This window comes from Dermacentor silvarum, chromosome 3 (assembly GCF_013339745.2).
Source record: "Dermacentor silvarum isolate Dsil-2018 chromosome 3, BIME_Dsil_1.4, whole genome shotgun sequence".
Classification (NCBI taxonomy): domain Eukaryota; kingdom Metazoa; phylum Arthropoda; class Arachnida; order Ixodida; family Ixodidae; genus Dermacentor; species Dermacentor silvarum.
In genome coordinates this window covers 171,486,901-171,513,803 of record NC_051156.1, presented here as the reverse complement: position 1 = coordinate 171,513,803, position 26,903 = coordinate 171,486,901, and the positions used below count along the sequence as shown (strand labels likewise).

General features: G+C 46.2%; 1 protein-coding gene across 1 annotated transcript in view; it reads left to right on the top strand.

Moving 5' to 3' along the window:
• The first annotated feature begins 4,495 nt into the window (after positions 1–4,495).
• LOC119446090 (uncharacterized) overlaps positions 4,496–26,903 on the top strand; it is a 437,832-nt gene continuing 415,424 nt past the window's right edge. The window contains exons 1-3 of the mRNA XM_049663893.1: positions 4,496–4,574; positions 6,452–6,499; positions 22,587–22,640. Of these exons, the coding sequence (XP_049519850.1) occupies positions 6,460–6,499; positions 22,587–22,640 (94 nt within the window). The 5' untranslated portion in view covers positions 4,496–4,574; positions 6,452–6,459. The remainder of the gene's footprint in view (positions 4,575–6,451; positions 6,500–22,586; positions 22,641–26,903) is intronic.

The window sequence follows — 26,903 nt, the reverse complement described above, 5'->3', positions numbered from 1 at the left end:
ATTGAAGACGTCGCGTTGTATAATCCATGCCTCAAATATATATGTTTGGCAAAATGGTGTAAACATAATTGTGCAGTTGAAATAAAGCACTATTTTAAGAGCTTACTATGCGCAATCGGCTTCGGCGCACGCAGCGAAAGTACGTTGAATAGTCGTGGAACGTCGTTCGTCGGCGCGCATAGCATGGTATTTTCAGCGCAGCTTAAGAAACTAGGGTCTTTAGAGTTACGTATCTATGTATTTTCTATTAAAGGTACACACCTCCTAATACTTACCTAGTGATGTTGCGCCTCAGATATGCGTAATATTTACTTTGTGATCGATAACGTTCACAAGTATGAACAGCCGTACCAGTTTAAGTAGTGTGGGCGGTAAGCAAGTGGTCTAACTTTGGCCGGGTGGCTGAATCGGGTGACAGACAGACAGACAGACAGACCAAATTTTCAGCGTTTAAGTTCCCCAAGAAAGACTATCGTCTTTAAAACAGCAATTCACTTGGCTAAAACTACATTTGGTACCGGCCGTCAAGAGTCATGGGCGCACCAAAGCAACTAATGCATTAAAAAAAATGTACTGCACAGACGTTCTGCGAGAAAAACTGGGCGTCCGCCAGCGTCCGCGTGGCGAACGCGCGCTCGCTAGCAGACGATGCACTTGACAAGGACAGCAAAATTGAAGACGTCGCGTTGTATAATCCATGCCTCAAATATATATGTTTGGCAAAATGGTGTAAACATAATTGTGCAGTTGAAATAAAGCACTATTTTAAGAGCTTACTATGCGCAATCGGCTTCGGCGCACGCAGCGAAAGTACGTTGAATATGCCGCGGAGCGCCCCCCCCCCCCCCCCCCTAATACAGTTCGCTCGCAGTGCCCTCGCACAATTTTTCTACACGCTGTGCCTCAGCGGGAGAGCGCCGTTTGGCCTACTCAACCGTTGTCTAGTACACTCTAGGCACTACTGTGGTGGCTAGATGGGTAGGTGTGCCGACCTAGAGTAGTTCACCACTTCTCCGCATCATGACGCAGAAGTGGCGCTGCGGATAGTATAATGGTTCAGCTGCGCGCAACGTCGGCTGCGCTGTGTAGACGAGCAGCGTATCGCTGCCTCTGCTCTAGCTTTGAAGTACACACTATATAATGCCGTTTTGGGAAGTGTAAGCAAAGCCAAAATGCGTAATTTGTTACTGTTGTCTAGCCAGAAAACACGAAATGCTAAAGTCAATTTTCTAGCTTGGTGACTGGTGACATTTAATGGTATAAATGGGGCGCTCCCGCCCATGGCATTAAAGACGTAGATGGATTTTTTCTATGCATAAAACAATACTGCAATGGTTTTATACGGTATATGGAAACACGTTTACGCGATATTTATCGAGTTTTAAAGTTTAAATTTTGAGAAATCCAGCTATTGTGTTTTATTGCTAGGCATGGCAGCATTTATGCATGGCTTTACTGCATTGGTATGGCAGCATTCTGTCTACTTCCACAAGGAGGGAGCTGGCTTCTTATGCAGATTTAATCAGCAGTCGTTACACCACCGTAGCCTGGACAGAAACATTTGCTCGCACATATAATCACACGCTCCCAGGACGATGACTTTGGTGAGCGTGATGCTGTTTCCGTTTTTCACACAAACGGAAAACGCGGCAGTTGTTGTACCTTCCTATGAATGCCGGGTCCAGCGGCCGTGAGACAGAACACATGAGTCGACGATCTCAGCAAGCGTAGGTGTAGAAAACTGAAAGTTGTCGTCGCCATTTGCACAGGTTTCATTAACATCTCGTTCCTGGGATCTTACCGCATTTTCAGTACAGCTTGCTGTCTTAATCACCTGTTGTGATCGCGGTCCCAAACAATTCTTCGTTTTCCTTTTTTTGGAGGTCATCACTTTTGAGAGGTAGGTGGGAGCACCTGGCAGAATTGATGGCACTGCATAGTTGGTAAGCCGTGGACGTCACCTTGGAATCAGGTCAACCTCTGCGTTGACCACATGGGTGAAATCGCGCTGAATGAAATGTTCTTGAAAGTGTCGCTCGCACACAATTGGTGTCGGCTGCAGTTGCTTGTCCGCTCGATGAAGGGCCAGTTCCCATTTCCTAAAAAAGATCAGGGTTTTTTGTCACCGAAAACAAGGCTATTTTAGGCCTCTTTCTCGGACATTTAGAAACCCACTTGCAGTTCGGAACGAAGCAGTAAGTGTCCTTGATGACCTTCGGTGCAGCAATACCGCCTCTAAATTTTCCGACCAGGAACATTCCACATCTCTTAGGAACTTTCAAACAGTAAAAGAGACCCGGAGCTCTTCACCTTTCAAACAGACACGAACAGACGACATACAGCTATTCCAATACGCGCTTTATTCCATCTACCACCTGTAGCAGACGACGGTGCACTGCGGAGCCGTTACACTGACCGCAGCGCTAATTTTGCGTCATGATGCGGAGAAGCGGTGAACTACGCTCCAGACGCGCCATTCGGCACACATTTACCTATGCTTTTCTACTTATGCTTTCGTCATACGCTTCCCCTCCGCTTTCCGCCTCATGGTTTCGCTGCACCTTCCTCCTCCGTTTTCCTCCTCGCGCTCACTTCGCTATCGCCGTCTTTCATCCACCGCTGCGCTCCGCCTTAGCTCTTTCATCTTTCGCGGTGCTCTTTCCGTCGCGTTGAGTAGTGCGTATGGAATAGCGTGTTATTCGAGACACGACGAAGGTTTGGACAAGCCGAAGCGTGTCCGCCTCCCCCATGCCTCTTGTCTTGGTTATTCGCCGGATCATGTGGGTAACTTGGGTTGTTGTATTCTTAAGGTTGGGAATTAATATTGTGTTGTAGTGATCCGACAGGTCAAGCTGCAACAAAGCGACAGCCACGATTACAGAACATGCATTTATTCGAACCATATGATTGTGTTCGAGCGTCGTCTCCGTTCACAGCTGGCGCGTTCGCACGCGTTCGTGCCAATGCTCTACGAGGTGAAGAGGTTTTGCGCGCGATGCTTGGGAGGGAGAAAAAAAATGAGAGCGAGAGAGAGAGAGAGACGCATTCACGGAGCGGGTCTGCTGGAACGCATTGTCGGCATTGCAACGCGGTGGAACGCGGTGACGGCATTGGAACGTTGTGTCGGTGTTGCAAGCTGCGCTAAGCAACGTGCAGTGACGGCCGTAAGTCCGAGACGTGCGAAAAGACATTATCATCACCATCGTGAGTAATAAGATTAAAAGTACGTGCGCACTTCCGGAAAATGGTGGGCTACGATCGCCCAGCTTCGCTGTTTCAAGCCTTCCGCGGCCGAGTGCAAGGTTAAGCGTTTTTTTTTCTTTGTAGAGTTGTATCGGCTTTGTGTTTGTAATTGCCAAGCCGGTAAACATCTTCTAAACATTTGTGCAGTAATCATCGACGATGACCGTCAACGTCAGCGAATAGCTGACTGCTTCTATAAACCGATTAAATTTATTAGTGGAATGTTAGACTTGACGGGTATATTTGTTGCAGTAAGGATATCTAGCCACCGTTTGTTGTTTCATGGCGCGATTCCGCAGAGAGCAGAGACGATAACCAGCTTGGTATTACAGTTCACTTTAACGGTAGTATAGGTGGACAGGGTGTGTGTCTAAAGCAGTTTTCATAGTTGGCGTTCGGCGACGAACGCGCTCAGCAGCCCGGAAATCGCTGTTGTGCATCTGCTTACAGGTGAATAAATTTTAGTTCAGCTCGGTTGCACCATAGCTCTCACCCTCTGCACCAGTGCCTTTGAATCACCGGCGAATCTCAGATCTCCGACCACAAAACCAACGACCATGAAAACGGCCGAAAGAGGCAAAGAATGCTATTCGCTTTAAATGTTGCCCGGTGCTATGGACAGTGTGTATATTGTACCTGCAGTTCTTCATTCTTATCTCCCCTTCCCTCTTGCCCTTTCCCCACGTGTAGAGCAGCCCACCACTCGCGAACTTGGTTAACCTCTCTGCCCTCCCTTCTTCTCTCTATCTCCACCTACAATACGTGTGTTAAAAATCATCATGGCACATTCTTCCGCGACCTGTTTAGGAATAAATTATTTGTCACTTGAATCGCTATAGGACATAATCAGCTGTAGAAAAAGCGGCGTGATTACGAGTATAAACTTTTGCTTTTCATCTGGCTTCTAATTCGATAAAAACACTCTTGTTTAACGTCGTCGGTGTTATAAGTGTGCTTGCATTAGCACATTAGGGCGGCTTTACAGCAGACAGACTAATTAACACTTCGAAGTGGTGTTCAAATATTTCGCTGATGCACTGGCAGAACACAATCTAGTATACAACTTTTTACACCACTATCAGATATCGAGTCACTGCTTATTCGTTTCACCACACATCATTCAGCTAATTGAAAATAGCGCATTATTCCCGAAGTGAAGTAGTGAATCGGTAACTTGCAACATTAGCAGGCCGGCAAATCATGCCTCAAGTGCACGAAAAAAATGCCTGCAGTTTGAATAAAGGCACAGCGTGCCCTGATTTCCCTCATTTTTGCAGGCACTCCCATTGGAAGTGAAGAGCCACACGTAACGCTTACAACTGTCGAAAATGGTAAGGGTGAAAACTGGGTCAAATTGACCCCTATATTTCGTTACATATAATTTGAGATTCTATATATTGGAATTCCTTTCTTCGTAAAAAGCGACGCATCGAGCACAAAATTGTGATACAATAAGTACGGTACGAGTCGTTATATTAGGTCCCGAAAAGTTTTAAATACTTTACCTTCATCACCAGAAATTATTTTTGCCGCGTCGGCTAGACTGCTGAACTTATCATGTGCCGGTGTTACTATATTGTTAGGTATTTCCGCACGATGTACTTGGATTCATTTCTATTCAAAAATATTGTGCCACGAATGTCAAATCTGCAATGCCAAAATGATATTGAGTTACACTGTTATAAAAAAAAGACAGCCATGTGGACCTTGTGGCAGCCCAATTCCAAGACAAGCTGTTTATTTGCGCGGTTGCATTGGGAAGTTCGATCGCGTGTGCAGAAACCCCACCGTTTTCTCAGTTATTACAGACCCGCTTCCAACGTTTCCCGCATATAATAAATGGGATAACTTGCTTAGGAACATTTTTAGCCAAAGCTATATTTTACCCTAACACTTTAACTTCGCATTCACATCAGCGATGTTTCCCCAATTTCACCAAATTTCAATCTCAATAAATTGCAGATTTCAAAGTACAGCGGGCTATATTTTGTGCATAATTGAACTACAGACTTCGAACTTATAACCTCGAACCCCTACCTGACCCCTGTCTGCATGAAATATAGAGGAGCTCACTGGCTTAGTTAAAGAAACCGGCAGGTGGCTTACATATATAAACCCTAAATATAGCACAAAATCGTGGGCTCAGTATTCATTTGCAACAATCATAATTAAACTGGGACAGTCAAACTTTCCGTACACATTACTGTTAACATGGCTCTCAATTACACTTAAGGTGAAGTAGGTGTGGCGTACACTTATTGCGACACTGCAAATCATTGAGAATAAAGGCAGCATAACGCTTTCAGGCTCTTTTTAAAGAAACTTTTTCCTAAGACTGCAATTGATATCCATACTCACTAATCTTCACATACACATTGAACAAGAGTATTACCTCCATGTTCATCTAACTTTCCATCTAACTACATTCCGGGATAAATTATGGTTCTCCCAGGACAGCGAGAGAAATCTGTCGCCACTTGTAAAACATACATATAACGATCCGGAGCACTTGCATGTGTAATTTACTGCAAAGGCTGTAACTAAGCGGCACACTGCAAACTTTCTCTATACACCACCCGTAAAATTCCCCGTATTTCCCCCTTTCCCCCTAGTTCAACAAATATAAACAAGGTCACTTGTTTAGTTCACCGAGAACACCGCTGTTGACTTGTATAACGCATGAAGATAGGTAGAAGACGAGGGCTCCGTAATTATTTTCAAAGCTCGCAATTAATCCTGAAACGTTAACGTTTTCCTACATATTACACATGCCCCCAATTTTTAACAAGTTTCAATATGGTACGCGATAGAGTACTCTCGGGACGTTGGAAAAACATTGTAAATAACGACCGTATGACGCTTTCAAAGCACATAACAAATATATATATATATATATATATATATATATATATATATATATATATTCACAAAAGGTGCCAAGCAATATTTTGCTATTGCACTGGAAGAAAAGCATCTAGCTTACTACTGGTTCCCCCACGATCAGATAACGAGTTTCTGCTCATTCGTTTCACCACACGTCTTCCAGCTCATTGAAAAAAGCACATAATTTCCGTAGTGAACTTGTTTACCGGTTACTTGCAATATCAGCAGGTGCCCAAATTGCAGGAAATAATATCTGCGGTTTGAATATAGCCCCTGTGTGCCCCCCCCCCCCACCCCCTTCCCCCGACTTTGATCATTTTTGCAGGCAGCGAGATGCCAAAGGGACCATCTTCAGACTTCATGGACGGTGAAGGTAAAGAGTGGGTCTGAGTGAATTCAATTTTCCTCCCATACAATTGGATATTCTTTATTTGGATTTCTTTCTTCGTAATAACCTACGCATGGAGCACAAAATGGTGATACTATAAGTAAGGTATGAGATGTTCTAGTGAGCCCAGAAAAGTATTAAATGCTTTAACTCCATCCCCCAAAGTTATTTTCGTCACGTTGACTACACAGCCGAAATTATCATGCCCCGGTGTTACTATATTGTCTGGTGTTTCCACACAATCTATTTTGATTCATTTCTGTGCAAGAAATTTTGCCACGAATGTAGAATCTGCAGTGCCTAAATTATGTCAAGTTACTTTATATTACAAAAAGCAAACCTGTGCAATCTTGTGGCAGCCGAATTCCAAGGCAAGCTGTTTTTATTGAGTGGTTGCATTGGACATTTCAATTGCGTGTTATCAAACCACACAGTTTTCTCGGATATGACAGGCATGTTTTCAACGTTTCCTGTATATAATAATTTCGATAATTCACTTAGGAATGTTTTTCCAAAGCCATATTTGACCCACACTTATCTTCGCATTCACAATTTTTCCCTAATTTCTCCAAATTTCATCTCCATAGCATACAGTTTTTCTTATACAGCGGGATAAATTTACTGCGCCGTAATTGAGCAACAAACGTCGAACTTACAACCTCGAACCCATAACCGGCCCCCTGTCTCCATGAAATATAAGGACATGAAGAACCCGGCAGGCGGCTCGTGTATATCAAACATGAATATTGGGCAAAATTGTTGGTTTGGTATTTATTTGCAACAACCATAATTAAACCAGGACAGACAATCTTTCCCTACACAATACTGTTGATATTCAATGTTAACACTCAATGTTATTACTTAATTCTGATTATCATGAACGCGGTGTCTTTTACATTTTTTACGACAGTGGAAATCATTGAGAATAACGGCCGTATAACGCTAACAAACGTTTTCCCGAAGACTGTAATTAATGTTCATAAGCATTAAATTTCCCATGCACATCTGCAAGAGTATTGCCTCCATTTTCGTCTAACTTCCCATCTAACTACATTCCGGGAATAATTGTAGTTCTCCCAGGACAGAGAGATAAATCCCTCGCCATTATTAAAACACACATATAACGAGCCGGAGCACTTGCATGCGTAATTTACTGCAAATGCTGAACTAAGCCGAACACTGTAAACTTTCCCCTTATTTCACCCTTTCCCCCTAGTTCAACAAATATAAACAAGGTGACTTGTTTAGTTCACCGAGGATGTCGCGGGCGGCTTGTATGGATAGGTAGAAGCATGAAGATAGGTAGAAGCATGAAGCATGAAGATAGGTAGAAGACGAAGCATGAAGATAGGTAGAAGACGAAGGCTCAGTGATTATTTGCAAAGCTCCCCATTATTCCAGAAATGTTTACGTTTGCCTACATATTACACATGCCCCCAATTTTTATAAATTATGAATATGGTATGATATATAGAGTTCTCTCGGGACGTAGGAAAAGCATTGTAAATAACGACCGCACGACGCTTTCGAGCACTTAACAATTTTTTTTTTTTTACAAAAGCTATAACTTATGCATTTGACTTCGCAAGAACATTGCCTATGATGTTCCTACCCATTTTCAGCGTTTTTCATTTTGGTGGTACTCTCAGTTGTCTTAGCATAGTAAGTTAAATCATGCGCGATCGGTAAAACCCACCTATAACGCTCTGGAGTGATTGAATACGCAATTCCCTGCAAAAATTTTAATTAACTCAGATATTGTGCATTTTGAAGCCTACACATTATTTATAAACCTCCCCTTAATTTCCCCTAATATAAACAAGGTGTATTATTTAGTTCACCAATGATACCGAGGAAACCTACTACGAACCTCGTAGAGCACTTGAAAATACGGAGACAATGAGAGTTCCACAGGCGGAGAGTTTTCATTTTTCCGGAGGGCGACGAGCTTTACCACGGTCGTGCATTCGTTGCCATACTGTCGTGGTGATGCCTCGTGGTCGTTCCATCGTTGTCATTCTAACTTCGTCAACCGACTCAAGTCACACCATCGTCATCGCGCCATGGTCGTCAAACTAGTCCTCGTCATGCCATTGTCATCATGCCCTCGGCTTCATACCACCTTCGTCATTCTATCGACGTCATTTCTTCTTCGTCACTTCATCGTAATCATGCTGTCTTCATTTTATCGTAATTATATCTCCTTTGTCATGCCATCGCCGTTATTGCGTCATCGTGAGACCATCGCTGTCATGCATCCGTTGTCATACCGGCGTCTTGTCCATCCTGGTTGTGCCATCGGCGTCGTGCGAACTTCGTAATCCAGCTTGTCGTCATACGGTCGTCATCATGCGCTTGTCCTCATCCCATTGTCGTCAAGCAATCGTCGTCATATCCCCTTTGTTGTTCCATCGACGTCATTTCTTCGTTGTCATTCTAACGTCGTCATTGCTTAGCCGTCATACAATCGTCGTCATTCCGTCATGCTCATAGGCGACCTTGGCAAGTGAGTGCCATAGGAAAGTGAGCGCACACCGTAGACACTGTAGCTCGCATGTAGCTGAAGCAGCAGAAGTCCCAGAATGACCATTACACACTTTAAATAAGCGTGACTTCAGCAGTATGGTGTGTCACAACACTGATTGCATCCTAATCGCACCGGACCGTAATCGTGAGATGGGTTCTGCGGTACTTCTTTTTCTGATGTCTCAATAAACATGTTTTTGTGCGTACGTCCTCTGATAAGTACCAATGGAGGAAAACATTCTGTGGGTATAGATATCACGGCCAATTCACTCCTCTGAAGGTGGTTGGTCAGTGAAGCTGTAGATATGTTGCGCCTAATGCAGAGCAACTCGCCAAACATTGATCCCATGATGTGCGTCACTACGCACATTAATCTTCAATCTGATATATGACACAAACGCATGTTTCAATGCAGTTCACAAAAACCTTAATTTTATTTATTGCTCTTGAATGACTTCTATAACTGTTTTGCGGTTGCGATAACACAAACTGATGTTTTCCGTTCTTATATGAGAAATGTCTTTGGTCAAAGTTAAATCGATGCATGATCCGTGTACGGTAGTTGGTTTACTCGGATCGTTGGAGTAACCGAGGCCAAAGTCTTTCCCGAACGCTGCTTTGTTTTCGTTTTTTTTTTTTTGGATGTCTACGTTAAAGTCTCTGACAACGACCACCGGTGAGGGAGTGGCGGCAACGTACGTTGATCAACGAGCAAGTGCGCTCTCCTCATCATCAATCATGTGGTTTTATGGCTTCCGTTTTTTGCGTTTTGATTTGAAACGAAAGCTGTGGTACATGCTAGCTTCACGCCTCTGCCTTACGAGCCATTGCTCCTGGCCCTGCACTGCCGCCGGGATCGGCCCACGTGGGTTGGGTTTTCTGTTGACTGGCGCGAAATTTTTACGGAATCCTAGCCATAATCAGCTTCGCTGTAAACTGTGAATCACGAAACTAACTCGTTATAGCGCACACCTGTGCCCAGAAAAACGTTATACACCTAAAACAACGATCACGGCGAGCGCAGCCGGCGATCCTCGAAAATATGATCTGCGGGTCAAGCGTGTCGGCTTTTAAACATGACTCGTCGGAGGTTGCAGCGAAATCGTTGGTGCCCGCGTGTATTCCAGAGAATACTGCGCAATTCGCGTTGCGCATACTTTCTGATTACACAAGCTTTAGTGACAGTAGACAATGAATAGAGCCAGCGATATAACATTCGAGAAAGTTCAGATACAGAAAGGCGCGTCATGCGCTGAGCAATAACATCGCAACAGATTGGCTCGTAAAAAAGCGTTCACAGAAAATATAAAAAAGAATTATATGCGTGTCACTATGTTTTTTCTTATGTGAGTCTTTTATTGATTACTTTTTTGTGATTAATATTAATCGGTTGTGGCAATTTCTATGCAGAACATAATAATTCATGCGCATGTACATCTTCAGCTGCATTATTGTTTGAAAGAGGATGTGGAATGATGTGCCGGGCGCGGTACAGGTGGCGTTTACAAATCAATTAGCATTTTGCGTAGCACTGTCAGAGCTTTAGACATGCTGTAGAAGTAGTACTTGTTAACGCGTATTGAGACTGTCGAAAAATGCACAGACTATAGATTTGCCGCATCTTTCTAGCGCGCATTTCTCGAAAGAGGTGCAAGGCACGAAATTGCTGGCGAATGGGTATACTCTGCACAGCTTCAATTTTACCTACATGTTCCAAAATATTGTTGCAAGCTTAATAAGTAAGCTTTCGTTACTTAAGTGCTTGATGAGCGGAATTCTTCGCGCGTGTAATGTCCAACGCAGGGAGCATCGAACAAGCCCCATAACTTACATATACATTAGTATGAAAGTAGAGATGTTTTCATTACGGTAAAATGTAAATAATTAAGCAGTTACTTCGTGAGCCGTTAACGTTAACTGCTCGGAAGAGAAGGAATGACACGTGTAATTCACGTCTGTTAGGCACGTCGTAGAAAACGACTCTACCATAAGGATCACTAATGTATGCAGGTTCATTTTTCCACTAGTAAAAAAGTCACCGACGCTTACGATATTGCGTAATGCGAAATTTGAGCGCAGATGTTTACGTGTTTTCATTTCGCGGTATATTGGCTGGCGCCGACAATCTGTCTCGTTCGACAGCTTGCAAACGAAGCGAAAAGTGGCCCTACTGCTTCGCTAATCGGGAGATCGCGAGAAGCAGGGCGTGGGTGACGCGTGGGCGCGATTCACTGCAGCCGCCGCAGACAGACCGCCACTCGTGCAGCGCTTTGTTTTCATACAGATCCTCCCCGCTATTCTGGTTCCATGTCGTAGCCATCACCGCAAAGCCCGTCTTGCGTGGCACTACGCTTTTCTTCTCATGCTTTCGCCATACTCTCCTCTTCGGCTTACCGCCTCATGGTTCCGCTGCAACCTCCTTCTCCGCTTTCTTCCTCGCGCTCTCATCGCTATCGCCGTTTTTCATCTCCCGCTGCGCTCCCTTGTTCGCTTGCGAGGGACAACACTGACGCTCACTGCATGAACGGGCGTCTAAGAGCTGCGCTCTAAAAGGACAGCAGACTTGTGTGACTTTGAGGAATCACGGCCCAATTTCCAGCGAAGCTGTTTCTTTCGAGCAGACCTATGGCAAATTTCAGTTGCCTGTAAAATGCCACACACTTTAAAACGTTGTCCCCAAATTACTCATGGGTTAGCGCTGTTTTCCGCAGACTGTAACATTTTTGAGCGCTCAACTGCTATGTGTTTCTTATTTTTGCGTTTGCGTTTAAAGCTGTTTCATTGTGTAACGGCGCCAACCCACACAGCTCTTCTTACATGTGCTTAAAAATATTTCAGCCAAGGCTGCACTTCAACCAATCGCTTTTACCTACGCATGCATGTCGGCCTAATGTTCCCGCTTCCACCAAATTTGATGTCGGTGACTTATAGTTTTCCCGAGATGGCAAGCTAAATTCTACGCTGCAATTTACCGACACACATTGTACTTTGCCTACACATCACCCATAACCTTCCCCGTTTATCCAAGAAATATAAACAAGGTAACTCGTTTATTCATCGAGGACACCACAGGCATCTTACATAACGAATGAAGAAAGCTACAGAAATTCTGAGAATTGTCAACTAATGCGCAAGCATTGCTTTTCGCCTGTGGCTTCGTTTTTACTTACTTTTGCTCACTTGCTTCTGCCTTTCCGGTGGCAAAGAATCCTTAGGCTTTAGTGGACAATTGTGATATTTTCTCGCCGCATTCAATCCCTTCATACCAATCGTATCAATTCAGCCGGAACGCCGGGCACGAGCGTGCCTTGATGGAGCAGAACGATCGAAAGTGATCACCAGCTGCCGCAGTAGCACGTGAGGTGTCGCGTGGGGGGAGAGAGTGCATCCCAAAATTCTAGTTTGCCCGCCGTCCATCGCCAAATTGCGCTACAGACAAGAGACATTGCCCCCCCCCCCCCCCCCCCGCTTTTGTCTGTCATTTCATAGTCCTCTTTTCATGTGGTGGGCACAAAACATTTATCACGAATTTCAAGTTCGCCCACCCCCACCTGCCGTGATAGCTTAGTGGCTATGGTGCTGGGTTGCTAAGCACGAGGTCGCGGGATCTAATCCCGGCCACGGCAGCCGCATTTCGGTGGGGGCGAAATGCGAAAATACCCATGTACTTAGGTTTAGGTGCACGTTAAAGAAAACCATGTGGTCCAAATTATCCCGGAGTCCCCCACTACGGTGTGCCTCATAATTAGATCGGGGTTTTTGCACGTAAAACCCCATAATTTAACTTGGCCCAGCCCTAAATTTCAGTTTGCCCACCCCCAAATCTTAAGTTGCCCTACCCCCAAATTTCAAACGCCCCACTTCTAAATTTCACGTTGGCCCAATTTCAGTTGGCCCACTCCTACTACAATCATCCTGACGAATTTTCTATGGAGCCGTATGTGTATCTATGGGTGTTCCCTTTCTAACTTTTTGTTTAAATTGTTCCTTATCGCTTATACGAGGTCTGTTAGAAAAGTATCTGACCATTGGCCGAAGAAAAAAATGCCACAGTTTCGCCCTAAGGGCGAAGCAATGAATGCGATAGCAACACAGCAATGTCATACGAAGTAAGGTGAGCGGCTTTGGTAGCAATATGAATTGTAGTAAACATGAGCTGATTAAGTAAGCAGGTGTGCTGCGGCGTAAGTAGACCGACATGAAGAGAGACTCGATGACCACGAGAAGGCGCGTGTGAAACGGTGGTGTTAAAGCCCCTTGATGTTAGAAAGTAGCGACACTCTCCCCCACGCGCGCGCTTTCCTCCTCAATTCTCCTTGGATTTCTCCCCCTCACCGGGCCGGCGCGGCGCTGAACCCTCCAGTGGCTCACTGCAGCCGCATTAGAATCAATGCGCGCGCTTGTTTATTCGGCCCTTTGAAGCGTTGTATGGGAATTTATCCCTTGTGAAACTGTCATGACGAAAGTACGTTTCCGATAGAACGTCGTGCCATTTTTTTAGAACGCTTCGATAAATAGAAGTGGAAGCGCTCCGAAAAAATGAGTACCAAGCAGTGGCTGAGCTGTTTACCTCTACGTCGCCACTTGGGTTGTCCGTAACGCGGACGTGTATTGGGTGCATACAATATAAGCAGCGTAGAGTATAAACGAGATTTTGGTTCACTATCTTCGCTCTTAAAAGGCTCAGAGAAGGTAACCAAGAAGAAATGTGATAGTTTACTTAAAGTGAATTCGCCAAAATGAGTGGGCCAAAAGCCTTTGTACCAATGCCACTGTGCGAAATACGTGCTGTGTTTGCGAAACAGCCAACATAGAACTTGACGCACGCGCCTGTATTCCGTCACTATTAAACGACGAGAAATTACATTCCATCACCTCTGGGAGTAACCTAAGTCTCTCTCTCTCAAAAAAAAAAAGGCTGATTGCTTACACGGAAACTGCTAAGACTGGCACTCGATAATTAAATTACAGACTTCAAAATGTCAAGTTTATCAGAATTGAGGGAGATCATCAGAAGCGCGTGGCTTGTACTCAATGAGCATGCGCGAATAATACATAATACCACTTATCTACCTATATATTGCGGTTCATGCCTTCGCAACATAAAGTACATAAAGAAAAAAAAATGGTCGCAGTATTGAAACTTTGCAAAGATACAATAAGCGCGCAATAAGAGTAAAATAGTTCCTTGGCTTCACAAGTATCAGGCGCAAGGATCACACGCACACACACACGCGCGCACACACATACATGCACACACATACACGTACACAAGCACGCACATACACAAACACGCACACACACGCACACAACTACAAAATATGAGTTACAGGCATTAACTCACAAATTACATACATTTGAAAACTAACGCACGCGCGAAAACAAAAAGCTTTGTCACGGCTCGAATAGTCAACGAATATTTCAGCCGACTCACTTAAAAAAACTATATGCACAGTTATCGGTGCTCTGTATTAAACTGAACGAAGAGTCCGGCTATGCGAAGAGCATTAAAATCTCCATGCAACTTCATCCACAAATATGAGGAAAGCTGCAACATTCACCTCGCAAAGAATGGCGTGCTTAGAAAGGGCGAAATCCCTTCTCTCGATGTTATGGAGCCACTACTTCCGACGCACGACATTCCGTTCACCTCGGGGGATATAAAATAAGGCTTGCCCTTTCTCTGCCCTGCTGCTGCATTGAAACGCGCAGCAGCACGACATTTTCACGGAGAACGAATCTCAGATTCCTACGAAAGGATGGAAAAACTTGGAAAACACACGTTCGGAGCGGCAGGGCGACCACCACTTGGACTGCTCATGGCGAGCGGGAGAAACTAAAGGCGCGCGAAAGCAAGTTTCGCGCCGTTTTCGTGACGTCAGGGTCACCTGACGTCGCGCGCCGCAGCCATTCAGCGTGGCGGATGCGCGGCCTCCGCGAAAGAGAGGGAGAAAAAGAGGAGGTTGACCGCGCCGGCGAGGGTGTTGCGGCGTAGATCAAAGCGTGTCGCTACTTTCTAACATCAAGGGGTTTTAGGTGGTGTTGATGAGAAGCGCTTCCCGTGGTCAACGCGTGCGAAGGGACACACCTGTAGCGCTGCACTGCCGATCCGGGCAGCATTGCATGTGTAGCGTGCGTCGGAAAATGTGGCCCGACTATTACTAACTGAATGAACAAGCGTGGTGTGAGCGCGCACAAACAAACACGAATAGATCACATGAATGACTGCAGACAACGACTGTCAAAACGCTGGCAGCAAGCAGCGGGCGAAGGTACGTGCGGTCTATCGCTTCAACGGAAACTGAGCGGCGAATGAACAGTGCATAAAGGTCAGAGCCGTGTGGAAATAAGAGATGGTGCAGCGAGCGACGAGCGCGGTTGCTGGCAGAGGAAAAGTGCGCCCCCCCCCCTCCCTCCGGCGCTGGCTTCCCGCTTCCTTACTTGCGCGTGGGAGATTGAGTGCGTTCGCTCTCCGTGATAGCGCGCGTCCCCGCACGCTTCCGCTCGGGCATACGGCGCGCGGCGAAGATTTTATCTATAGGGAACCTGACGGCGACGGCGACGGCGACGCCGACGGCAGAAATCCGGTTGAAGTGTCCATATAATTGCTATCGCAATAAAAACTGGCATAACTGGAGCGTCGGAAACCTAATCACCCTCAAAGTAGTCTCCTTGGGGCTCCACACACTTCTCCCAGGGTGCTTCCATTGTTGGAAGCATTCCGAGAAGGCCTCTATCGGAATGAAGTTTAGCTCCGCTGTCGTTGAAGCCATAATGTCCTTTCTTGTCTGAAATCGCGCTCCTTCCAATGGCCTCTTGATTTTGGGAAACAGCCAGAAGTTGCAGGAGGCCATATCAGGAGAGCAAGGAGCCTGTTAATTGGCCTCCAGGAGTCGGGTTTTTCGCCAAAAAAGTCTGAATCAACTGCGAGGAATGTGCAGGAGCATTTTCGTGATGGATGCGCCAATTTCCTGTTGACCACAACTGCAGTCCCTTGCGCCGCACATCATCACGTAGGCGACGGAGGACATCTCTGAAGTACTCTTTGGTGATTGACCCTGTGGGGCGTACTCGTGGTGTACCACACCGCGGGAGTCAAAGAAAGCAGTCAGCATCACTTTAACGTTGCTGCGCACTTTGCGGGCCTTCTTTGGTCTTGGTGACGTGGAATGCTTCCACTGCGGCGACTGGGATTTGGTTTCCGTGTCGTACCCGTACACCCAAGACTCGTCACCAGTGATTATAGTGTTCATGAAGTCGGGGTCACTGTTTGTGGAGTCCAGCATGTCCTGTGAAGCTTGAAGACGAAGTTGCTTTTTGCTCCACCGTGAGCAGCTTCGGCACGAATTTCGCCGCAACTCCGTTCATGGCCAAATCTTCGGTCATAATGGAATGTACAGAAAAAGGGCTGATGACCACCTCTTCCACAATTTCTCAGATAGTCACACGACGGTCCCGCATCACCACAGCGTTCACTTCGGCAATGACCAGGTCATTTCGGCATGTCGATGGCTGACCGGAGCGTGGCTCGCTCTCCACCGATGTTCGGCCGTCTTTAAAGCGGTTGTACCCCTCCTTAATCTTTGTGCTGCTCATAGCATCGTCACCGAATGCTGTCTGAATCTTCCGAATGGTTTCCACTTGGCTGTCGCCCAGTTTCTGGCAAAATTTGATGGTGTAGCACTGCTCCAGTCGCTCCACCATTTAACTTGCAATGAAAAAAACCGACGAAAGCACTGCCCACTATACCTCACTCAAACGCTAAGTCCCAGCGACTGACGCTATCCGCTGGCGGGAAAAAATTCACGCATGCGCATGAAGGTTCAAGGCGGATGCAAGCGCGCTTGTTTCATATCCATCAGGTGTTCGCAAAAAAAAATAAGGTCGGGTACTTTTCTAACAGACCTGGGAAAGCTACCAATATTCCACATTTACACTATTATAACGATTAAATGTATTTGCAGATTACGCATTTTTTTGCAGATACAAGGCATCTCACTTGTCACTTGACGGGGCTGAGGTAGTCGCCAAAGAATGCTTTCGCATTATTAGAGAGAAAATGATGGTTCAGTAAAAATTTGCAAAACTCCCTATTAATTTAGAAACGTTACCGTTTAGCCACACTTGCACATAGCACGCCTCCAATTTTCCCGAAATGTAATTACGCTCTTATGTAGAGTCTTTTTGGGGCCTTGGGGGACACCACGGATCAGAGCCGTATAACGCATTCGAGCAGTTAATGAAAAACGCATTCGAGCACTTAATGAAAAAAAGATTATGAAGAAAGGAACAGCTGGTAGCGCTGAATCTTGGAGATGCGCTTGGCATTTCTCAATTTTGTACTTCGCCTTACCTTAACGTAACATACCACTTATTTTCACAGAGTATAGACAAAGTAGCTCAAATAAATGATCGAAGACGTCGGGGAATCCGACTACGAACATCGTATAACGCATGAAAAAAGATACTTAAGTATTTTTGCTTCATTACGATTAACGTTCCACAGGAGCTTCTCGGCAAGCGTTCTGAAAAATAACAAGTGGAGGCATGCTTGCGCGGTGTGACGGACGCAGTGCTTGGCTGCAGAAACCCCGCACCGACAGGTACTACCATGGCTATTACGTCTGGGAAAACAATAGAAAAAGCTGGCAGGGTCTGCATTTATATCCGTGGTACAATTCGTTCCAGCAAGTAAAGCTGACACCATGCGGTCTTAGATAGAGCTGCTTCTGTGCAGCTATATAAGTGACTGGAACACGAACATGCCGACATATCCTTCGTTACCTGGCGGTCAAATTCTTACGCAAAGGGGAAGCGTATAGTTCATGTGAGTAATGTTCCTCAGAAGAAGTATCAAAAGTAAACAAATCAGTTTTTATATGTACAGTTAACCACGACAGCGAAAGATTGTACGAAGTATTCATACAGGGTTCTCCATACTTCGCTGCACGTGTTCGAAAGTTGGTTTTGCGCTCACCGCTGCACTGTTCTTGCTCCAGAAAGATCGGATTTTGGAGTCGACTTCATTTAGTAAGACACTTAATGCCACAATTAATTGCCTGGTTTTTAAGAAAAATGTGCAAATTTTCCTTCACTTATGGTGGTGCGAGCTGCTGCCACGACGTCGCAAGCATAAAATTATGTCGCCGCCTGCCAGCAGCTGCAGAAAGCAGCCGGTCAGGGAGGTTAGCCGCGTGTTTCCCGCTCCTGGAACACGCGACAAAAAGAGTAGCGCTCGTCTTTCCTTTCCCTTCGCTTCTCACTGTTGTCTTTTATTTCTAGTTCTTATGCTACAAAGTACAAGTAAACACCAACTCGCTCAAGAAGTTATTCTTATGACGCAGTGGAAGGTCTCTATCAAGATGTCCGGTACACCGATACATTGCCCCATACGATGAATCAACGCACCCAGATTACACAGGACCCCCTCAATTAATCCTTACCTTACGGATCCTTTCACTCTCCATGAACTCCACGCAGCTGTTTCAGCTCTCCAAAGCAACACCTGTCCGGGTCAGGACAAAGTCTCCAATGGTTACCTTCGCAATCTTGCCGACTCGGATTACGATCTCCTACTCGCTCTTATGAATAACGCCTGAAGTACCAGGGGCATTCCTTCTGCAAGGAAGCATGCCGAAATCATTTTCATACCCAAACCAGTGAGACTACCCGCACTACTATCCTTCGACCCATCTCTCTCACCTCCTGCATCGATAAGCTCATGGAACGCTCAGTAGTTCGCCGTCTTCAGCATTTCTTACAGAATTCATCCTACTTTGCTCCTGCTCTCATTGGCTATCGTTAACACATCTGCACGCAAGAACCCTTTTTAAAATCAAACATTACATTCTCTCTGGACCCAGCACCCCGCAACTGCACGCTATACTATAGCTCCGGACCTTTCAAAAGCATTCGACAACGTGATACAATGCTGCAGTAACTTGCTCGCATGGGCTGCGGTGCTGGAATGTTAAATTTTGTTCTCGTTCTCCCTACTATTCGCCGATGCCCCTACACCATCCATATATTCGCACCCTCAAAGCGGCATGCCGCAAGGCTCAGTTCTCTCTCCTCTCCTGTTCAACCTCGCCATGTTGGTAATTCACCATGCCCTCGAACCGTTAACCTGGATGCTATACTACCTATGCAGATGACAAAACCATCTGGTCTGCTCTAGGTTCAGATTGATGTATACAAGACTGCCTACAGGACGCCCTTGCTACAGCTTCTGCTGCCGCCAAAACAATCGGGCTTTCTTGCTCACCTGCTGAATCTGCTCTCCCGTTTTTCCACCATCGTTGATGGCAACTTTCTCCCCTAGCGCTACTACTGGATCCTCATCTCATTCTACTAGTAAAATCCATAAAAATTATCGGCCTCTACTTCCAAGCCGATAGCGGTCCAACTTCGGCGGTCGGGCACGTTCTCCAGCAAGGAGACCGAATTTTACACCTAATGCATCGTGTCACTAACTGCGTTAGGCGACTACGTGAATATGAACTTCTTCGTCTTTGGGACGCCTTCCTTCTATCTCGATATGCCACTGTTGAAAAACCAGGAAGCGGAGCGGAAGTAGAGAACGTCTTGTTTATTCGACGCTTGCGAAAAAAGCCTAAAAGATGTGAGCGCGCGCTCTAGTCCACGCTCGCTTCTGGCTTCGTCGTCTTCTCTTCTTTTTCGGAGCATATTATTCAACAGCTCCCGGCCGAACAATTTGCGTGTGCTTGCTTCTTTTCAAGACGGAGCTTGTCCAGCAGATTCTAGGTGATACAGCATCTGTATCGGTCTCCGCAACGTGTTTCCACTAGAAGTGCGCACTTTGCATGAGCGAACTTTGCCGTCGCTGCCCGGAAATAATTCTGTCACTTGTCCCATCTTCCACAATTGTCTTGGCGAGTTTAATTCTTTTATCAGTACTATGTCTCCAAGCTTCACTGATTCTGAGTGTCTAGTTTCATTAATGTGAGCTGAACGAAGTTCTTGGAGGTACTCTCGTCGCCACCGGTTCCAGAGATTGTTTAACACATGTTCTCTGTGTTTCCATCTTCGTTGAAGTAATTCGCGTGACGACGGTGTCTCTTTTGATGCTGTGCTCGACAAGTCTGGAGGAAGCATAGTCAATCTTTGTCCTATGAGGAAATGACTTGGCGTAAGCGGCGTTGGTTCAGAGGCTTCTGCATACACAAATGTTATCGGTCGTGAATTTATCATCGCTTCAACTTGATAGAGCGTGGTCGAAAGTTCTTCATAGTTGAAGAAATTATTTCCCAGTGTTTTCTTCAATGTAGACTTCACAGATCTAATGAGTCGTTCCCAGAATCCTCCCCACCAGGGAGCTTGTTCTGTGATAAATTTCCAAACAATCCTGTGACTTCCGAAATACGATTGTACTTCCTGTGATTTCATTAATTCATAAAGTCGCTGGATCTCCCTTGAGGCCTTTCTAAATGTCTTGGCGTTGTCGGAATATACAATCTTACAAATTCCTCGTCGTGCCACAAATCGTTTAAATGCCAGCAGGAATTTGTCGTAAGTAAGATTGGTGACAAGCTCCAGATGAACCGCTCTGACGACTGCACACGTAACGATGAGTATGTAGCACTTCTTCATTGGTCCTTCGTTATCCTTGTGTAGAAGCGGTCCGGCAAAATCGATACCACTGACTTCGAATGGTGGCGAGGGCTGAACACGTTCAGCTCTCAGAGGCGCGAAGGGCTCCGAGTATTGCTTGCAGGAATATCGCCGGCAGACTGTGCATTCGTGAATGACTTTCTTTACAACCTGTCTGGCCCTCAGTATCCAGAAGTTTTCTCTCAGTTCAGTTAAAAGAAAACTGAGGCCAGCGTGTAAAAGTCGTTGGTGTTCCTTCTTGACCAACAATTTTGTGAATGTGTCTGAAGCAGGAAGCAGAATGGGGTGCTTGGAACTTTCCCGAAGGTTGCTGAACTGAAGGCGACCGCCCAAGCGAAGAAGCCCTAATTCGTCGTGATATGGTCTGAACCGCTGGAGTGTAATGTCCATTCTGCTGACATCCGGTCCAAATACTGTATCTTGCGTTCGCTACCTTATTTATCTCTTTTTCAGCAGCACCTTAATCTAAGTCTTTACACACTCGTATGCTAAACAAGAAGTAAGCAAGTGTTACAACACGTTTGTAAAACGTGAAACGCGCGAGCAGTAGTACGAGCGCGTCTCTGTAACCACGTGACGTGCGCAATCAGGTACGCACTAGGCATACCTTTGGTAAGCCACCACTGTGTAGCAGCCGTGGCTTCAGGGATGCGTGCTCGTCTCGCTCTACGGAGGCCCTGGTTCGATTGCCACCCAGACCGAAATTTACCAACTCATCTTTTCAAAGCCACCAATTTACTTTGTTACAGGAACCTCCCTAAGAAATGTGATGTCAATCCGAGCATTTTTAGACGTGTTTTTACTCTTTGACCGTCGGCCATTTTTTTTTTATCTATCGGTCTATCAGAAACACGGCGTCCTTATCCGACAAGCCCAGACCAGTTCTCTTCTTCTCCCACACGTCTACATCTCCTTCACACATTCGCGGAAGAACTACCTCCGCGATGTCACAGGTGTGGCAGGCATCCCAATGGCTCTCAGATGTTCTAATCCTGCTCTCCTCCCCACCCTTCCCATCAACATCCACCGACATGTCCCATGTCCCTACGGCTGCTTGGTTCAATCTCGCAGCATCATTGCTGTCTCAGCAATACCTGGCAACCTTCATCGCTGAAGCGATGAAAGGCGGGCCCGGTGGGACCCTGGACAGAGGGACCCTTTGTGTCGTCGGTGGAAGTCAGATCTCTGACCACCAATCAACGGCCACGAGAACGGACGAGCACGAAAGAAAGCTATTCGCTTTAAATGTTGTCCAGCGCTATAGACAGCTTGAAACTTTCACCTTCAGTTCCTTCTTATCTTTCCGAACGTATGCAATAGCAAACCAGTCGCTGCCTTGGTTAACCTGTCTGCGCTTCCTTCTTGTCTCTATCTCTCTCTCTCTCCACCTGCATTTCGTGTGTTCAAAATCATAATGGCACATTCTTCCGCGACCAATTTAGGAATAAATTGTTTGCCTCTTGAATCAGTATGGGAAATAATCAGCTGTAGAAAAAGCGGCTTGCTTACAGATATCAATATTTGCTTTTCATCTAGCTTCTAGTTGGATTAAGACACTCTTGTTTAACAGCGTTGGTGTGATAAGTGTGCTTGCATTAGCACATCAAGGCTGCTTGACAGCCGACAGACTAATTAACACTTCGAAGTGGTGTTCATATATTTCGCTACTGCGCAGGCAGAAAAAAAAAATCTACCTTACTACTTGTAACACCACGGTCAGATATCGAGTCTCTGCTTATTCGCTTCATCACACATCACTCAGCACATTGAAAAGAATGCATTATTATTCCAGAAGTTAACTTTTTTACCGGTTACTCGCAACATTAACAGGCGGGCAGATGATGCCTCATGTACACGAAAAATGTCTGTGGTTTGAATAATGGCACAGCGTGCCCTGATTTCTACCATTTTACAGGCCCCCCTACTGGAAGCGAAGGGCCACACGTATCGGTTACAACTGTCGAAAATGGTAAGGATGAAGACTGGTTGAAGTTTACCCAAACATCTCTTTACATATAATTTCATATTCTTTACTGGGATTTCTTTCTTCGTAAAAAGCGATGCATCGAGCACAAAACGGTGATACTATAAGTGCGGTATGGGTCATTCGATTGGGCCCATAAAAGCTTTAAATACTTTACCTAGATCACCAAAAATTATTTTTTCCGCGTCGTCTACACTATAGAACGTATCATGTGCCGGTGTTACTATATTGTCAGGTATTCCACACAATACATATCGATTCATTTCTATTCAAGAAAATTGTGCCACGAATGTCGAATCTGCAATGCCTAAATAATTTTGAGTAGACTGTTATATAAAACTGCCCTGGGCGGCCGTGTGACAGATCAATTCCGCGCGGATGGCATCCGCTATTTTCAGCATTTCATCCACACTCATCCAAACCATCATTTCCTTTAGACGGACGCTCGCGTCTCCTCACTCGGCTCTACTATAGTAGTTATTTCAAACAGCTATGTTATCCTTCATAGAGAAGTCCTGTCGGTTGCAGATCCCACACTTGCTGAACTACATGCCATAGTAGCTGCTTACCGCTATCTTCCCCCCGTCACTCCTCACCTGCCTATCATTTGCACAGACTCCATGGCCGCCTGTGGTCTTATCTCACGCATGGAACTTCCCACCCCTCTGACACACATTCTATAAAGTAGTCTTCTTACACCTGTTCAGATCATGTGGCTACCTGGCCACGCGGGACAGTCGGTGAGCGAACTGGATAATCGGCTTGTTTGTGACATTCTTCGCCAGGCTGCTGACTTCCCCGGGCCTAGCTCACATGATTCCCGACCTGCTCTCATTTCTCTCCAGCCCTATCGATTTCCCCGTCGCGCGTTTCCGTCTTTAAAGCTCGGTCCATCTCGCGCAAATGACTTCCTTATCCGACAAGCCCAGATGGGCTCTCTTCTTTCTCCCACACGTCTACATCTCCTTTGCGCATGCGCGGAAAAACCGCTCCGCCATATCACATTTGTCGCGGGCATCCGAATAGCTCTGACATGATGTGGTCATGCCCTCCTCCCACCCTTCCCCTCCAACATCCACCAACCTATCCCATGTCCTTACGGCTGCTTGGTTGAATCTCGCAACATCATTGCTGGCTCAGCAGTACCTGGCAACCTTGATCGTTGAAGCGATGAAAGGCGTGCCCGGCGGGACCCTGGACTGATAGAACCTCTCCACAACTGCTCCTCTTATCTTTTTGTTTATTAAAGTTCATCATCAACGTCACTGTCGCACGCCGGGCGTCCGATCCCGCGCTAAGGAACAACAAAACACTTCGCTTCCGACTGCCGTTCCTGCGCGTCGGAAGCCGGATAGTACGCCGAATCGGACCGTGTTTCTATGGCTTTATGCGCTATCCTACACGCCGGAATGTCGTCGTCGTGGATGCGGTTACACTTACCGTTGTGGACGGCGCTGTATACACGCCGCTGGTCGGTCGGCAGCCTGCAGAGACCCCTTTAAGTGTCTAGAACGTCGGCGTCCATTTTTGGTGACATTGGCACCGCATTGGTGGCCAACCAATGCGAGGCCATCGTACAGGCAGACAGCAGGCCGGCAGAAGGCCTAGCCACTGCTATAAAATGGCAAGTCGCTGGAAAGAGACTCGGTCACCGAAGGCTAAAGGCCACTGGCACATGGCATCACCCTGTCCACAAGGCAGAGAGCTGTACCAGCCCGCTATGACAACTGGGCACTGGTATGTATACGACGGACAGTCAGCCCAAGAACTGTGCGACTGCAGGCCGCTAGGCCAGCAGGCCTCTGGTATATCGGCCCCCAGGTATACAGGGCAGAGGAACACACAGTAGTCGAGAGCCATAACTCAGGGGCCGCCATTCAGCAAGCTGCCATTCCAAGTCACGGACGCTCGCTCTCTCGCGCCACACGCAGCTCTCTGCCTTGCACCCGCGATTCGTCTCCTTCATGTCGTGGCCACACAATCCACATGTATCATCACAGTATTGCACTTGTATGGTTTTAAACATTTATAGTGGGTCATTATACCGTGCACTTATCTCTTTTTGTGACAGTTTGTGTACTAGTACTCTATCCTTAATGTTTCTGACACATATACTGCATCAATTTATAATGTAATAGAAATGAGGGCCTTTTCGTGGTCCCCTTTCCCTGTCTACTTGTGTGGTTTACGCTGCCTTTACAATTATAAATGTATCTTAATGATTTAGTCTTCTAATGGTACATCATGCACTTAACGGGGGGATATCTGTCTATCTCTGTTTGTATGTTTGTATCTAACTTTTTTCCCACCTGCCTAGGTCACTGAGTAGTCAGTAGTCGAATGGCTTGCGCATCGGGCTGTTGTGGTGAGGTAACAGGGTTCGAAACTAGCCATCTGACCACGTTGGGTCACTGCGTATGCGGCAATGTGTACAAACGTGCCTCTTTTCAACGAACCTCTTTCATTACGGCATGAGTCACTGTAGATGCAGGACTGGGTAGGTACCGCTGTTCGAAGAAACTCCTTGACGCTGATTTGGAGCACTAGATATGTGCCATTCGGGCTGTGCTGGTCTTCAATGAACCTCTTTGATGCCAAATCAGATCACTGGGTTTGCACCTGTAGGTGTGTGTGCCGCTCTTCAACGAACGTCCTTGACGCCAACTTTGGTAACTAGGTAATGTTACGCTCTAAGTGACAAAAAAAAATCCCTTAAATTTCTCTGATGCTGAGCGGGGTGGCACCCATGTCAGAACGGTTCCTCAAGGACAGCAAATCGACGCTTTATCAGACGGGGCCACAAATGTACTGGGTATGTGCCGCTCTTCAATTGACCTCTAGTTTTTCCCCTTTCCCCATGAGTACATTAGCCAACCAGTCGCGACCTTGCGTAACATCCCTGCCCTCCCTTCTCTCTCTCTCTCTCCACCTACAATTCGTGTGTTCAAAATAATCATGGCACATTCTTTCCGCGACCTATTTAGGGATAAATTATTTGTCCCTTGAATCGGCGTAGGACATAATCAGCTGTAGAAAAAGCGGCGTGATTACGGATATGAATGTTTGCTTTTCATCTCGCTTCTAGTTCGATAAATACACTCTTGTTTAACGGCATCGGTATTATACGTGCGCTTGCATTAGCATATCAAGGCTGCTTGTCAGCGGACGCACTAATTAAAATTTCCAAGTGGTGTTCTAACATTCCGTTACTGCTCTGGCAGATAAATATCTAGGTGACTACTTGTATAGTGTACTGGAATAGAGCAGTGTGTCGCCCGAAGGCGGAAACGTGCCTCTTTTTGCGATGACGGCCTGGGGTGTTGAGCACCCCGGTCTACGGCAGCGTCATCTGTCGCTGCAGCCTCAAGTCATAGCGGGCAAGCGGAGCCATAATGGTACAACAGATTGCCTCCGGGATTAGCAGTTATAGTTTTCGCGGAGGTCATGCAGGTCAGTTGAAGCTCGCCGATGGCTTGCTGCGGTTTTTCCTGCCGCGTTCGCATATTTTTTTATGTGCGCGGCAAGCACTAGGTTTGTAAGCCTTTTTCTTTCTTTGTTTTTTCTGTAGATTCAGGTTCCTGCACAACGATTAAAACAACGACGGGCTTCTTCACATCGGGCGCATTCGCTGTATTCTTGCCCTTCGGCGCTCTTTTGCGGAGCGAAAAGTGCAAACGATGGCGGCGGCCTTCGTCGAAGACCATTATTTTTTTTTCTTCAGTGAAACCTGGCGACCGCTTTTACGGCGAATGCAACATGAAAGGAATCCCGTACAACGCACCAGGCACAGTTCAGGTGCTCCTTTCAGGCTTCTCATCCTCATGTGCTTCGAAATACTTTCATATGCACGCTTACCGAACGGAATGAGCAAACGAGTCTGTCTTCTGCAACCGAAACACTGAGCAGACGACCAGGAACACTGCATGATCTGTGACTGGAAAGGCGCAAGCTTAGACAGCGTAACTGATGTATCCTAACACTTCTGATTAATAATTTTTGCACATTATAAGAATTTCAATTGTGTTTTGAAATCGTTTTAGTTTATAAATGGGGAAAATTTTGCACAACAAATCTAAATTTCAAGCGCCAGGCACGCCGGTCGATCGCGGCGCCCCACTGGTGGCGTCATTCCAGAAGCGTCCCCACTTCCCCCATTGGTTTTCGCTGCAGACGGCACACTGCCCCATTCCAGTACACCATACTACTTGTTACACAACGATCAGATATCAAGTCTCTACTTACGCTTCA